The 15577-nt window shown below is 51.2% G+C and overlaps 1 protein-coding gene across 5 annotated transcripts in view; it reads left to right on the top strand.

Moving 5' to 3' along the window:
- The first annotated feature begins 4159 nt into the window (after window positions 1-4159).
- The window catches only part of MYT1 (myelin transcription factor 1), a 63843-nt gene continuing 52425 nt past the window's right edge, over window positions 4160-15577 (top strand). For 2 of the 5 annotated variants that reach the window (XM_027710461.2, XM_027710463.2), the window contains exon 1: window positions 4160-4220. In XM_027710461.2, coding sequence (XP_027566262.1) covers window positions 4196-4220 — 25 coding nt within the window. In that variant the 5' untranslated portion in view covers window positions 4160-4195. Of the gene's footprint in view, window positions 4221-8311; window positions 8559-8707; window positions 9134-15577 lie in introns of those variants that run through there. The other 3 variants (XM_027710465.2, XM_027710464.2, XM_039382953.1) reach the window with 3 other exon arrangements.

The following is a 15577-nucleotide window of genomic DNA, read 5'->3' on the forward strand; positions in this document are numbered from 1 at the left end:
TTGGACTCAGGGTTGAGGAAGGTGATACTTGGCTCTCAGCTGTGCCAGTGGCTTTCTATGTAACCTTGGTCAAAACACTGCCCAGTTCGAACGAGATGGAAGAAGATTCAGTGCAGCAGCTCCTGAAGGTGGACAGACTCAATTTTCCATGTGCTTGGAGAAGTGGAAGTGCAACACCAAACTGAGCTGCTGAGAGTGCCAGTACGGCCTCAGCCTCCTCCTCCTCCTCTGTTGCCACCGTTTTGGATAACAAACAGTCTACACTGGCTGTCACTTTTTTGGCTGCTCCCTCTCCAGCTCGGCAAAGACAGTCCAAATACATTCTGGAATCCCCACGTGCCTCAATTTCCCAATCTGTTAAATGAGGACAACCACTGACTTCTGCTTTGGGCTGTCAGCGCTGCGCTGCCATGCAGAACCAGACAGAAAAGGGCTTTCTCAATGAGGGTGATCAGCACCCTGGAGCTGAGCAGCTCCCCTGGTTGGGCATCCCCCATCCACGGTGGCTCTGCTGGTTTTGGGCACGTGCTCATCCTTCCTGCACGCCAGCTAAGGAACTGGCTCGGGAAATTGCATCCAGCCTCCATCTCCTCTGAAGGCAGATTGCTCACGGGCGGAGGAAATCTCCTGGAGAGTGAACCTTGTCAGCAAAAATGCAAATATTTGGAGACAAAGTGTTCATTACAGCAGAACTTGATTTCAGGGTCAACCCTTTTTGCAGCAAATTGTTAGCCAGCTAAAATGTTTATTGTCACCACACTCTGGCAGTTTTGACAGTACCTATCAAGTTGAGCTTGAAAATATCTGCATACGGCTTCTCCGGCTTTCCCTCACGCAGCCATAAGAGGGATTTAAGACAGAAGAAAACAGTCAACAGATAATTGGAACTATCCTCTTCTTTGTGGAAAAGCCAGGGTTGGCAAGGACTGGGGGAGCTGTTTAAGAAAAGGAAAGTGAGGCACAAGCTGTTGGTAAGAAGGCGGTGGGGTATGTGGAGGAACTTGTTGGTGATTTTAATTTTTTCTGGTGCAAAACTGTACACATGGAACAATAAACTCCCCCCAGTCTGGCAGTGCATCACCAGAAATCACACTACAAAGGGATGGTATTTCTTTTGGTCTTTTCCTATGTGAGCCACACGGCTTCCCAGGCCCCTTGGCAGGGAATATCCAGATATCAGTGGAATTTCTACGATTCTCCTCCATTCCCATTTGTGTTCTCTTCTGCTCCCCTTAACGCTTGCACAGGACTAAGGCCAGTGGCACCTGGGAAGAGGATCACACTGCTGGCAAGCTCAGAGCCCGGAGGGATGAGGTCCCATCTCTGCACAGTGCTCCAAGACCCAGAGATGGAGCAAATCAGGGCCAACTCTGCCTTGCTGGTGAACAGAGGAAAGGGAAGGCAGCAGCAGAAATTCTGGGGAAAACAAGAACCAGGGTGAGATGCTGATAAAAACACCAGGGAGGAGTAGATGAGGTAGCTGCAGGCCACTAATAAAATTTTGGGGCTCCCTTTGCTAGACAAAAGACAGCAGCTTTCTGCTCAAGGATGGACTCTTTTTACTCTGGTTTTTGCTCCTCTATGCCTTTACTTTTTCCCCTGGCTAATGCTCAGGGAAGGTGAGACAGTCTGGATCCACTGCGAAGGGGTTTTGTTTCCTTGCTTGCTGGAGCTGAGTGAAGGCTGTTTCATCTCAACAGGCTGCTCCCAACACCCCTTAATTTGAGATCTCCTGCATGCAGGAAGCAATGGAGTTGAGTGACCTTGCTGAATCCCGGCCGCTGCAGCTGCCGGAGAACAGGGGAGGAAAAGAAAAGAGGGGAGGAGGAAGAGGCACTTTGCTGTCTCCCATTAAAGCCCCAAGAGGCTGAAGATGAGAGAGAGGAAGTTTCAAATTGCCAGAACGTAATTCTGAAAGTCATTTTCCAAGCGCAGAGCTCTCCGCAATGTCACCTCTCATCTTCCAAGGTGGGCATTGAAGGGACAATAAAGCACAGAATATTCTGCAAAGGCAGAACTGTTAATTCAAAGAGGGAAGAGGTGCCAGTCCCCAAACAGGCTGTCTCACACCCCTTTCTGCAGAGAGAGCTGTGCAATCAGATGTAGCCTTACAGGGGGCCCAGCTACAGCTCCTTTCCTGAGCCATATCCAGCATGGATGCCTGAACCAGCTGAGCTAAGTGTGGCTGAGCCCAGTCCTTCTACGACTAAGGATCCCAAAAAAATCACACCTATTCAGCAGTTAGATTTTTAATTTGACTCAAACACCTGCCTTTCAATTCAATCCAATGACAGTGATTATTGCTATTGTTATTTTCTTAGACCTCCCTGAGACCAACAGAAGACCGTGATGGATGTGGGGAAGAAAAGATGCACTTTGATATTCATACACTCCTTCCTCAACCCAGAAAAGATGTTCCTCCATTCCCTCTCTTCCAGCTCTCTGCCTGCAAAGAAATCTGGATTAAGGAGTTAGGTGTAGTTAACAAAGAGTTTGGCCCAGGATCTTGCCCCAAACTGTGAATTGCCCTCCTTTTTTTCTGCATACTTTTCCAACTGCTTCCCCCATTATGTTTATAAAATAAAAAATACTCAAATATTTAGGCATCCCCTGCTGAGGTAAGTTGATTTCAATTCTCTTTCAGTTAATATCACTTTGTCCCATTCTTCTTATTACTGGTGCCACTTGTTCCTCCAAGCACAGGTTTTTCCCCTTTTCCAAATTAAGGGAGCTGACACTGGGCCAGTCTTGCTCTCTTTCTGCAAATACACTTATTTGCCCACCTGGGTGAGGGTGATGAGTTTTTACACTGACAATCAATTTTTGCCAGGCAAACTCTCTTCTCTCCCACTTTCAGAAATGGCACTTTTCCTTCTCTGCAGGCCTGGGCTGGCCCATGGAAAGAGCTGGACTTCTTTTAATCTGGGCTGATGAGCAGAGAGCAGGGGGTCACACAATGTAGAGATGGCACTTTGTCTTCTGAGACAACAGGGTGACAAAGTTCAGTGCTATCCCTGGTTAGTTGCATTATTATTATTATTATTATTATTATTATTATTATTATTATTATTATTATTATTATTATTATTTCCTGGTAACTATTTCCTTGCTTTTCCATCTGGGAGGCCAATGAGAGTACTGCTTGCTGGCCTGTATCCAGTTTTCTCCAGCTGGGATCTGTTCAGTCCAATGTTGCCATCTGTCCTTTGAGGCAGGAGGACATCTCTTCCATTCTGGATCCCTCCCAGAACAAATTCCCCCTTTCCCTTCCCCAGTGCACCCCGGGCTCATCCAAAGCATCCAACAAGCTGTACGTGGCCACTATTAGCCTCATGGATTTCTAAACCAGCTTGGGCATGCAGGAGTCCAGTGACTGCAGTGCTGACTGCCCAGAGCCCTGCCAGCCTGGGGACTGCCCGCAGGACTGTGCCATGTGTCCCTGCCCACAGGGTGAGCTGGGGGGGGCTGTCACTCCACAAGCAGCTACTGTGTCTTTTGGGGTCTCTCTTTCACAATGGAGGTGAATTTACATGGGCAGGTAGCGATAGGACAAGGAGGAATGCTTTTAAATTAATGGAGGTGAGATTTAGATTACATATTAGAAGGAAATTCTCCCCTGTGAGGGTGGGCAGGCCCTGGCACAGGTTGCCCAGAGAAACTGTGGCTGCCCCATCCCTGGAAGTGTTCAAGGCCAGGTTGGATGGATCTTGGAGCAACACGGTCTAGTGGAAGGTGTTCCCGCCCATGGCAAAGGGTTGGAATGAGATGGTCCTTAAGGTTCCTTCCAACCCAAACCATTCCGTGACTGGACTCCCTCGGGATGCTTCCCCCCCCACGCCCCTCCACTGGGATGTGCACACCATCACTTCATCTCTCTCCTAATTACAGGCAGGAGGGAGGTGCTGAGCCCCCGCCCGCTGGGGAGGACGGGTCCCCTTCCCCAGCCGCCCCCCCCTCCGGGCTGGGAGGGGGGGCAGTGAAGGGGGGTGCGCATCCCCGGGCGGGGGCGGGGGGGACCGGATTGGCCGCCGAGTGCGCTGCGAGGATTTTGCGGCGCGGCCCCATTGGCCGCCACCGCCCATAAGTTTTTGCTCCGGACGGGAACTTTTCCCAGGGATGATGGAGTAACCCCGGGCGGCTCCGCGCCCGCTCCCCCAGCCGCCCCGGGCCAGGCAGCCACCGCCACCCGGCAAGGATGAAGCTCTGCGGGACTTTCCTCGGTTCGTAGCCGTTCGTCGGAGGATGGGAGGGGTGGGGTGTGAGCGTAGGGAGGCTGTTCCTCAGTGTGTCTCCCCCGTTTCTCCTCTGAAACACTTGAGTTGCTTAGTTCTGCCTAAGTCACGCCTTGGCAAAGGGGCTTGGTTGCCGTGAGGGGGGAGGATCGCGGACCCACAAATTACCCGGTCCCTCCTTGTTTTATATTTTCCTCCCCAGTGTCGTGGCAGAAAGGGATTTCCGAGTGTATTTCAGAGCGCAGTTTTCCCGTGCTTGCGTTTAGCAAGCGAGGTCCGGGTCTCATCCCCGCCCCTCCTCGCTTTGCTCGGGGCTCGCCTGCGAAAGGTTCCAGGTGCGGGGGGTGTGCGGCCCCCGGTGCTGCTGCTCCGAGGCACCGGCGGGGCTTTGTCCCCACTGCCGCGGGTTTCACCTAATTACAAAGGACGAGGAGCGAAAGGAAGGGTGCTGAGGAGAAAATCCTGTTTTCTGCAGCTTCTGGTCACAGTTCTTTAGGGGAAAGGGGTGGTGGTTTGATTTGGCTTTGTGTTCCCCCCCCCTTGTACACTGTTGGATAATAAAGGGGAGGGGGGAGATGTTACTAAATAAGAAGTTAGTTCGTGCCTGTTCAGCCGGTGTGTATTTCAGTGCCTGCATTAGCTGAGGCACAAAGGAGGAAGTTTTGGGATAATGCGAGGTGCCTTTTGCAAAAGATGGTGATTGCTCCAATTGTTGTCCTTCAGGGAGAAAAGAGCTCTAGATTTGGGTTAGACAAAGGCATTGCCTCTTCGGGAAGGAACCGCCCAAATCGGGGAGAAGGGGCGCGCTGGAGAGCGAGCAAAGGGTTATTAAAAGTTTTTTGTGCCTGTGCATGTTGTTCCATCTGCCAGGGGCCTGTAGTGGGCAGGTTTCTCTGCAACCCTTCAGCTGTTCCATATACAATATTAATGCTGGCCATTTCTATTCGGCATACAACAGCACTAATTGTAGTCTGAGGCATTAAGGCAGCCAGCCCATCTGCATAGAAGCTTTCAGAAAGAAACAAGGAGAAAAAAAAAAGAATCTTTCACCCCCAGCTGGTAACCGGAGAAGTTGGTGCCAATTACGAATGCGTAAAGTTTGAGATCTAATTTTCTTTGAAACAGACTCAAAGAAGCCAATGGAACAGAGTGCGGTGGGTTTATGTCTGTGTTTACACAGGCAAATGGAGTTTTATTTTAAGTAATTTCAAACTTGAAGCACTCGATCTGAAAACACGAGCACAGTAAGATTAAAAAAAATGGCACGTAGAGCAGGGGAAGGGAGGGGTGTGAAGGGACTCTACTTGTAAAAATCCTCTCCAGGTTCGGCCCCGCAGGCAAGGACCCTCGGAGCCCCTGTCTCAACACCCTGAAGATGAGAATACGTGAACATTTAATTTATACCTCTCTGCTGCACGGCTCCCTTTAGGGAAGCGACAGCTCTTTCAGACCTGGAAACGCGCGATAATTATCTCCTCTCTGAAAACAGCTGTAAAGTGACTCTGGAGAGACTGGGGGGGGATGGGGAGGGAGGGAGAACATAAAAGAAAAAAAAAAGAAGGTTGAAAAATGCTTAAAAAGGTCGCAACTGCGCTGAGGAGGGAGCGGGCGGAGCTGTCCGTGGTGCTGACCCGCCGCCGCTCTGGAGCCCACGCGTGGCCTCGCGTTCCCCCGCGGGCTCCTCCAGCGTGGTGGGAGCGGGTGTTGGCCTGAGACAGAGGTCTTCAGGGGGTCGGGAGGAGCTTGGGGGGTGCGAGATGAGAATTCTTGCCGCTGCTGAAGTTGTTGTTGGTGAGAAACTCCAGGAAAAGCTGTTTGTTTGCAGCGTTTGGGGAGATTTTGGGAGGGCGGCGGAGAGAAGACAGGGAAGTCTGGCGAGTTTGGGAACAAAGAAAAGCCAAACACCCTCTCGCAGCCCAGAGCTTAGTAGAGTGGTATCAAAGCTGTCAGCTGCCTCAGGGCTTCTAGGTGCGTCGCGTGTTAATAAATGCAACAACAGCAATAATAAAATTCATCTCTTAACGCTTGGAGAGGCACATGTGTGTGCTCATATCCATGCAGTGTGCGTGTGCACCGATTTATGTGGAAGCACACACAAGTAAACACGCTTCCCTCCTGCCTTCCAGCCGATCTATTGTGCTTTTGTTTCTCAAGTTTTAGCATTTCGTGTCTAAATGAAATAGCGGTGGAGAGGAGCAGGCAGCATTGTGAGCACAGAGGAGCTGAGTCCACCCAGCCCTCCCTTTGATTCTATCACGGGTGCAGAACAATGGAGATGCAGTGTAGCACCAGGCCTGCTGCCTGCAGATAAGAGTTTAATAGAATTTCTGAATGCCAAAGGTTTAGGATGTAAAATATCCCTATCTTCGTGGCGTGTCCAAAGGAGATAGAAAACAGCTTTTCAGGAGTACTCTCTGCTGAATATCTCCTTTATGTTAATGGTTTAGGAGCACATCAGGCTGGCAAGCCATGGAAATGGGCATCGTAAGAATCTCCAAAGTGGCCTCAACAGTTTAAAATTAGTATTTCTGTCACCCACTGCTCAGTAAAATGGCTGAGATGGGAAATCGAATCACTCCTGCCACGTGCCCTGTGATGTTCCGTGGGTGAGACAGCACAAGTGCCTGCAGTACCCACTCATGCTCGTGCTGCCAGGCAGGTGTCCAGCGTTGGGCAGCTGGAGAGGCTTTTCCTGCTCCTGCCTGCACCTGACCCGACCAGGGCAGGGGTGAACTGGAGAGGTGTCTGGGGCCTCTGTGGCTCTGTAGCTGGAGTTTTCCACAGGAGAGCGCACCCCCAGCAGGATTCAGCTTTTCCTGCCAGTCTCTGCTCGCTCGGCTCTCTAAGGACTCCTGGGGTTTCTGTACATTTGTGAGCTCCCGCATCTTTTTGGAAGTCTTCATTAAGATGACAGTAAAGTCTTAATTGTCTCGGTGATGCTGGGGATGGCACGAGGGTTCAGGGAAAAGCGCTGGGTAGAAAAGTGTCCCCCCCACCCCGTGGGGCTGCAGCCTGCCTTTTTTTCCCCCCGCTATTCCCAAAAAGTTGTAATCTAAGTGCTAATGCTCCGATCTGTCAGGGGACATAGATGGGATGTGCTAATGCCCTTTCTGCCACACGGTGCCGGGGTCTCTCCCCAGAGCCTCCCTCCTTCCAGCTCGGAGAAGACTTTTTCTTCCCAGAGTGGCCAGATCTCCACCAAGCAGAGCATTTTCAAGGAGAAATGGTGAAAGTGTGACTCTTTCTGAGAGGAAAAGATGCATAATGCAGGAACATGCACTTTTCTCAGTTAAAAAGAGTCTCCACGCTATCTTAGTCACTGTTTTATTTTAGGACTTTTCCTTGTGTTGTTCTTCCCATCACAAAGTCCAGAATGTAACCCCTGAGCCATGATCTCTCTTTCCCGGAGTGAGGTGTTATCTGCTGGGAATTTGCGTTGTGTCATCATTATTTTTTTTTTCCTTTTAAGGGGAGGGGAAAAAAAAAAATAAAATATTTATACACCTTTTAACCACTCACTTTTGAATATGTATATCAGCTAATATGCAATACTTCCAGGTTCATAGAGGCGATAAATTTCCCAGTCTGTTCTTTATGGTGATAGGTCATCTTCCTAACCACCAATAAATATTGTAAAGTACTTTCGCTGGAGCTGTGCTAACCCAGGGCATCTGTCACTCGCTGCTTGCTGCTATTAGGAATTATTGGGCCGTACCACGCTTCGGGATGCGCGGGGGGGACACGGCACGGCGCTTGTCGTGCTCGCCGTCCTTTTGTGTTGCTGCTATCAAAGGAGCCCCGAGCCTCGTGCATATTAATTATGAATCAGCTCGGGTAAAATCATTCACCTTCTGCTGGGTCTTGGGGAGGGGGGAGTGCGAGGAGAGAGGGGCTGGCGGGGCTGGGAGAGCCCCAACTCTCTGTGCACTCAAGGCAGCAGCTCCATCTCTCTCGCTCGCTCTCTTTGATGCTATACTGTAAATTTATTTCACCTCAGAGAGTAAACAGATATATTGCAACCCCAAGGGTTCATGGGTAGTGTATTTACAAAGGGAAGGCGCAGCAAGCCCCCTCTGTGCCATTTCCATTAATGAGAGCGGTCATTAAGTAAATGAGACATTGCCTTTAGCAGGCTTAAGAGTTCACACACTAAGGAGTATCAGATATTTAATTGAAACCAACAACCCGTCTTACACGCGTGTTACTGGTGTAGGGAAGTGGGCTGCCCTCCAAGAACTCTCCCCCCACAACCTCCCCCATGCAAATTTCATGATTGGTTTCCGTGATGTCATTTTGTAAAGGGGCAGACAATAGCTGTGGGGAAAGGTAAGTCAATATTATGTTCTTTCGCTGACAAAGGCAGATAATGCTGGCTTTTTTCTTTTCTTTTTTTTTTCCTCTTGTTCTTTTTTTTTTTTCCCCCTCCCCTCCCCTCCCTTGGATTGAGACAGAGGGGAAAGGCTTTCAGAGCTCACAGTTGATGTAAACAGACGCAGGCGTTTCGCCTTTACAGCACGAAGGCTGGGTTGTTGTTTTGAAAATTGCACTGGAGAACCGAGGGGATTTTTATGATGATCATCATGCTCCTAGGTCCATCTTTGCTCGCTCACTCTCTCGCCGGATGCGAGACGCTAGTGGACATGTTATGCTTCTGACTGAAAAGAGGTTGAATAAGATGAGAAAGGAGGAGATTTACTGAAAGAAAAAAAAAAAAAAAAGCACAACGTCGCATTCAGCCGGGAAACTTTCTGAATATTTCTGGAAGAGGATGCTTGCCGGGTTTGTGAACCGCGAGATCGGTGGATGTTTATCAGGAGGGAGGTGTTAGCAGAAGACGCTCCCGGGCGCCGGGAGGAGTTTGCGCCGGCGGCGGCGGCCCCGCGGCCGCGGAGCTCTCGGAGGTGCTGACGGCCGGGCGCGGGACCGGGGCTGCGCGCGTCCCTCCCCGGGCTCCCCCCACACCCCCAGCCCCCTTCCTGCGAAAACTCCAGCCCAAGTCCGCAGCTCCGCACTCCTGGGGCGCTGGGGAGCCCCGCGGACCCCTCGCCCGGGGAGGCGGGTGCGGAGGGCTGGCGGCCTCCCGCTCCCCTCGCCGGCGGCTGCTCGCTCCTGACACTGCCAGACTTTTATTTTTTTCTCCTATTTTTTTTTTCTTTTCCGCTCCCCCCCTCTTCTTTCCAAATATTGCCTACTTTAGAGTTCTCTATTTATAGCAGCGAGGCACAAGGGAAGTGTGCCATGTTTGCGGATTTCTCTCTATACGTTGACCACGACAGAAATCTGCGTGTTCTTATTTTTAGCTTGCTCGGAAGAGGCTTTGCTTGGCTAATCTCTTTATCAATTTTAGCAAAGTTTGTTGCCGTTGTTGTTGCGTGGGTAATTTGGGGAGAGAGCGAGGGGCATGGGGCTGGTGCCTGAGGATGTGCTTGCGGTCGACCCCGGCGAGTTAGGCTGAGTTTGGGGCGCAGTTTGTCGGCGGGTAGGATCAACACTCCTCGAGGAGGGGGCCCCAAAAGGGGGTCTCGGCACCCTCCGAGGCTCTCCCACGCGAAAGAGCAGGTCGTGGGGATCAGCCCTCTCGGAGCAGGAGGCTTGGGGCATGCCAACCTCCCCGGAGCCGGGCAGGGGAGAGGGTAGGCTGCCCTCTCACCCCCCTCCCCCGAGCGGGCCGGGCAGTGGTGCGGGGGACAGCCGCTCTTCTCCTGCTATTGTTGAGCCCCCTCGCTCCGAAGAGCCGCTGAAAACAAGTGCAAAAAGCCCCGGCTAAACCCTCGCCATCGCCCTGCCGCTACTTTTAGTTATTTTTTCTTTCTTTCTTTCCCTCTCTCTCTCGTTGGCTCATCTGCTGTTATTATCAGCCTTTTCCATATGGCCACTTTAATTAATGGCAGACAAAAGGGAGTTTGGGGCGGGCGGGGGGTGGGGGGGAGGAATCTAGGAATTAGAGTTTATAGTTGGTTTGTCTCCCTCTGATGCTGTCATAGAAACCAGAAGCAAAGATGCCGCCTTTCCACTTCTTTGTATGATCCTGTTTATTGTTCCCGAGCGGCGCAGATTGGAGCAGGCGCGTGTTGCAAGGCACAAACCAGCGCCGGCTGCTACGGCCGGGAAACCCGGGCATAACTTGTCCTCTTCGGCTCCTTCAAACCTGCCTGCCGTCTTCCCTCCCCTCCCCTCCTTCTCCTGCCTCGGGAAGAACAAGGAGAACTTGGTTTTCCTTTTTAGCTTCCTCCTTTTTTTTCCCTTTTTTTTTTTTTTTTTTTTTTCTTCCCAAGTGATGTTGTTCTGTGCGATCCCCGTCGCACAAGGAGTAGGAAAACTCCTGAAAGTTGGGTTTTTTCCCTTCCTAGAAAGCAGATCAGAGTTGCCCCCTGTGTCCCGGCGGAATTGGGGTCCTTGTACCCCCGAACGGCAGGTCCGGTTCTGTCCTGGGGTGCTGTTACAGAGGGAGTACCGACCCCGCCGGGGATGGGCGGCCGCGGTCGAGGGTGGCGACTTTCCGGGGGTCCCGTCCAGGAGGGGTCTGGGCAGGCAGTCCCGCTTGTCTCCTTCTTAGTCCCGGGGAGAGGGACCGAGAATCCGCACCCCCTTCCCCCACAGGGTCACCGCCGGCCCGCGGCAACTCTCGTGGGGAGAGGGAGCAGCGGGGCCGCTGTAGGAAAGTCAGAAACTCCTCCCGCCACGTCCTCCAGGGAGGACCTGCCGTGGGGACCCCCGGGGCTTGGCCCGGCTGGAGAAGCCACCGCTGCGGGACGGTGCTTAAGGTCACTGCCAAGGGTGGCTTTGGGATGAGATGCCTCCTCTACTTCGGACAATTCCTGGGCTGGAAGCGGGCGAGAACTCCTTCCCTGCAGAGCCCAAACGTTCCCCTTTCTCTCCCCACCTCCACTCCCTCTCGGTCCGAGCTATTCGGCGCCCGGTCCCTTTGCCCCGGGAATCACCCTTGTCCCCAGGGCTGGGGGGACAGGGAGCAGGGGGAGAGCAGCCCGGAGGCTGGAGGGCTGCTCCCCCACATTCCCCCGCTCTTGTTTTAGAGAGCTGGGCTGTACCCGAGCATGTCCCCGGGCTGGAGTGGGAGGGAAGGGGGGGGGGGGGGGGGGGGGGGGGCCACAGCGAACCCAGGTGCCTTCCAGGCGGAGATTCACCCAGCGGGGCCGGGACTGTCCCCAAGAACCGGGAGCCGCAAACTGGGGGGCTGAGGGTGGGCAGGGGCAGGCGAAGCCCCCGCTCTGCGTGTCCCCTGCCCCGTCCCGCAGAGCCCCGGGAGCCGGAGCGGGGCGGCCGCGGATCCTGGCAGTCAGATGATGATGATGATGATGATGATGAGGGCAGGGCTGACTTCGCAAGACGTAGCTCGGCGTCAGAGCAGCTGCCATTTTAGCAGACGGTGCTAAACTTCCCCCGTCCGCCCCCCCCGGAAGGCTCGGCTTTGGGGTGCTGCCTCCAAACTTGGGTTCTGGATGGGACACGCTGCTCTTCTTGTGCTTTGAGGGGAGCAGTGCACCCTAAGTCAGCAATACACCCGGAACAGGCTGAATGACACAGCTTTAGAGCTCAGGAATATGAACTCTTCTCCCTCCCTGAAATCCCCCCATGGTTTGGCATCAGGGCTTGAGGAGAGCAGGAGAGGTTATACTCCTGAACTCCAAAAATCAGTCTGTGCAATGCAAAATGGTCTCTAGCTCCAGCAGGGGGTAAAGCTCTCCTTTCACAACCTCGGGTGGGGCTTATTTTGTAAGGGATGATACCATCCGCACTCTAAAGTTTGGGGGGACCCTCTGCCCCCCGAGAGCAGAGCAAGGAAGGGGAAGCGGCAGGTTTACAGTAAAGTCTGGAGCCACGGCTGGGCTGGGCTTCCCAGAAAACATGAAATGAGGCGTGGGAAGAGGAGGGAGGGGCGGGGAAGCATCGCCTTACCGCTGGGAAGTCGGACGTGAGAGTTTAATGGCAAAGTGGGGGACAGGACCCGCTCTCCCTTTTGCTTTGTGTGTGTGTGTCAATCTGTAAATGGAAGGGCTTATTTTTACAGCTGTAAACTGTGTGGCTTAGTTGCTAGAGCTCTTCCCTTAATGAAAAGGCAGTCTCCTTTGTAGCTGTCGCTTTGTAGCTGTTCCTCTTTCTCATACGCGGGAGCTGAGCATGGAGGATCCACGCTGCAAAAACTTCCAGAGCTGAGAATACACTGCTGTGTGTTCCTCTTCTTCCCCCAACAACCCCCCTCTTTGGGTTATTTGTTGTGCAGATGCCGTTTGCTCCCTGGCTGTGCATGCTGACGCTCAGAGGGGAGACCAAGGTGGCCTCAGACTCCAGGTTTATTTGGCTTTTTGGGAGCTAGCAGTTGTGTGAAAGGGATTAGCAGTCTGGCATTAACTACCATTAACAGCCTCTCAGTTCCCAGGTATTTCGGGAGTTTTGACAGGGCAGAAGTTGCTGTCAGAAAACCTCACTCTTTCCACTTTTTCTTACCACCTTTTCAGTCTTTATCCTGGATTTTACTGGTTTCTACAAAGAATAACTCCACCATCTATGTACACATGCTGTTCTCCTTGGTATGTGGTGCAGGGTCCACTGGTGTCTGACATCCTTAAGGCTGGATTGCATGAAACTTCCCATTGTAAAATATTCTGTATCACTTCTGAGGCTGTTTACCTTTGCAAAGTAGAAGTTTGATCCACAGGTCAATCCTTAGAGAGGAGAATCCTGGTGTGAACAGAGAGGTGAGGTGATAAGCACAGGCTGTGAAAAGTCTCTGGGGTGAAGAAATGCCTCAAAACACCTTGCTCCAGGAATGAAATGAGTTCACATGAGATTTCTTCTTTGGGATCTGGGAGCCAGGTCATGAGTAATGGTAAGAGCAGGACTGGGACATCTCTTCTGCTCCCTTCAGAGGGGGGAGAGAAATCTGTCATTTCCTGCTCCCCACAAATATTTTCACCAAGGAGAAAAAGGGCTTTATGGGTGTATATTTGGAGGAAGCAAGTTCCCCCTCTCGGCAGGTTAATCTGTCCAAGGGAATTCCTGAAAGTGCAGTGTTGGAGAGTTCAGGATCTGCTTTGCTGGGAGCAGCCTGTGTCGTGGTTTGGCCCTTTGGGACAGGGCTGAGACATGGAAGGTGAAGAGCAGTTTCCAAGCATCTCCTTCCCATTCAGGTTCCGTGGACTTCCTCTGCAGCAGCCCAGGAGGGCATCCCTCGACTTCCCCAAGCTGCTTTCTCACAGTATCTGGTGTGGGAGGGAGGTTGTTTCTGCCTTGGGAATAGCTGGAGGTGGGCACTGAGGTGAGGACATCTCAGGGGCACGAGCATGTGTTGAGCACGTATGTTTAAAGACTGTAAATGTTAAAAATCACCAGAATGGAGCAGATCCTCAGAAACTTTTAACATTGTGGATTTTCTGTGGACTCTTTTATAGAAGGCACAAGCTGGAGTTGTAAGGAAAAATGGCTAAATATAGAACACAAAACTAGTGATTTTCTACTGTTGAGGTAATTGATCCTGACAATGCTTCTGTGAGGCTTTGCTGTGGGCTTGCAGGAGGGGATGGGGAGGCGGAGAAGGTTTCTGGGCTGGAGAGGTCCAGACTGGGATCTCGGTGTGTAGTCTTGGTCTCTTTAAGCAGGAGTTTGCCCTCTGAGGGGCTGTATTTTGAACAGCACTGGCTGCTTTATAAAGCCATGCCTCCCTCCATGCTACAGGAGCCTTTGATGAGGCAGGAAACTGGTCCAGCAGTGCCCTGGATGGACCCAGCACTGGAAATCGTGGCTGGTTTTGGGCAGACCCAGGAGGGAAAAGGCAGGCATGGCTCTGGCTTGTTTACAGGTGAATGTGGGGAGAGGATATGGGCTGGGAGTGTGGCTGGGGCTTTATCCCAGCACGCTGCTCCTCTGCTTCTCCCATCAGAGCATCCTGGTGTGCCAACTGCCACACACACATTCATATGTGACTCGGATGCCTGATGTGTTTTGGAACAGCAAGGAAAGGAAGGTAGCTGGGAAAGCTTGCCTGGGGAAGGGTGGCCTGGTGTGAAAGGAAGTCAAGAAAGAGAAATGGGGAATTCCCAGCATAGTTTGTTTGAGGAAAGGGTGCCCAAGATCGCCTTGTCCTATCAGCTGGGCTATTTCCAGCAAATCTCAGTCTCAGGGAAGAATACTGAAGTGCCATGCTCTGCAATGCTCTGCTTTTCAGTTTGGTTTGGTTTTGGGGGGAAAAAAGAAAAAGAGGAAAAAAATAATTTTCACCTAAATTAAAATACTTTTGATCTTTGTCTTTCATTGAACTTTTTGCTTCAGAGAGAATAGATTAATAAACACTTTCAAATGGAAGAACATAGTTTGGAAAGGTTCCCCTTTCATCTTTAACACAGAGCTTTAATGCTAACCTGGGTATGAGCTGGCTGTCCCCCCATTCCTATTCTCTTGCTTTTTTTTTTTTATCTTAGCAACAATAAATTTGCTTTTATTGTGATCATGCTGGCCTTTACTGGTCACTTTTTATTCTTTCCTTTTTTATTTTGAAGTCAGCACGTTAAAAAAAAAATCGCAATGTTATTTTAATCAGACCAAATGAAAGAGCAAATCAGAGCGAGAATTTTAATCTGCCCCAAGCAAAACTGCCTTGTACATCTGTCATGTTGGGATTAGTGGAACTCTTTAAAGAAGCTGAAGACTTTTTAAACAAAGTATTAAACATTTGTGACCTGATTTCCATTCTTACAATATTCTCATTAATAAGAGTGCAGGCTGAAAAGACATCTGTTAGGTCCTATTTGTTTTAAGAATATTAAAGGCTAATAAGAATATTGGAGGGTGGGGGTGTGTGGGGGGAATTTAAGTGTAACATTTAGAGCCAGATCTCAAAGCTGCAAGTGATTCTGGGTCTAACTTGGTGGGAGGAAGCACGAATCTTGGTCACAGAGTTGGATGCATGTTGGTCTTGGTCAGTTTAGGGTGTTGGTGCCTGGGTGAGGCTTCCCTGAAGGCTGGGAGCTTTGCCTGGGGCTCCATCCCTGCTTCAGGAGGGGAGAATGAGAAAAGCACTGCCTTTCCAAGATAAAATTTAGGCTGAAATGATACAGAAGCAGAGACAAATACAACTTTGTAGACAAATACAACTGGCATGTGTGTGTCACCTGCACTCATCCAGGGCTGCCTTGAACCAGCCAGGAAACAGTGTAAGGAGGGAGTGAAAACATCCTTCTTGGTTTTGCTGCTTGCGTTTTGTTTGATGGGAAGGCAGTTAAAGTAAATGGCCCAGCTTGGACCCCTAAGGAAAAAATGAAGCCAGGCATGTGTTCAGTAAAGTACTTGCTGAAAGAAGCCTTCACTATTAACGTGGGTATATGGTTTAA

The sequence above is a fragment of the Pipra filicauda genome, unplaced genomic scaffold, assembly GCF_003945595.2.
Source record: "Pipra filicauda isolate LSUMZ 115617 unplaced genomic scaffold, ASM394559v2 scaffold291_size933811_pilon, whole genome shotgun sequence".
Lineage (NCBI taxonomy): Eukaryota > Metazoa > Chordata > Aves > Passeriformes > Pipridae > Pipra > Pipra filicauda.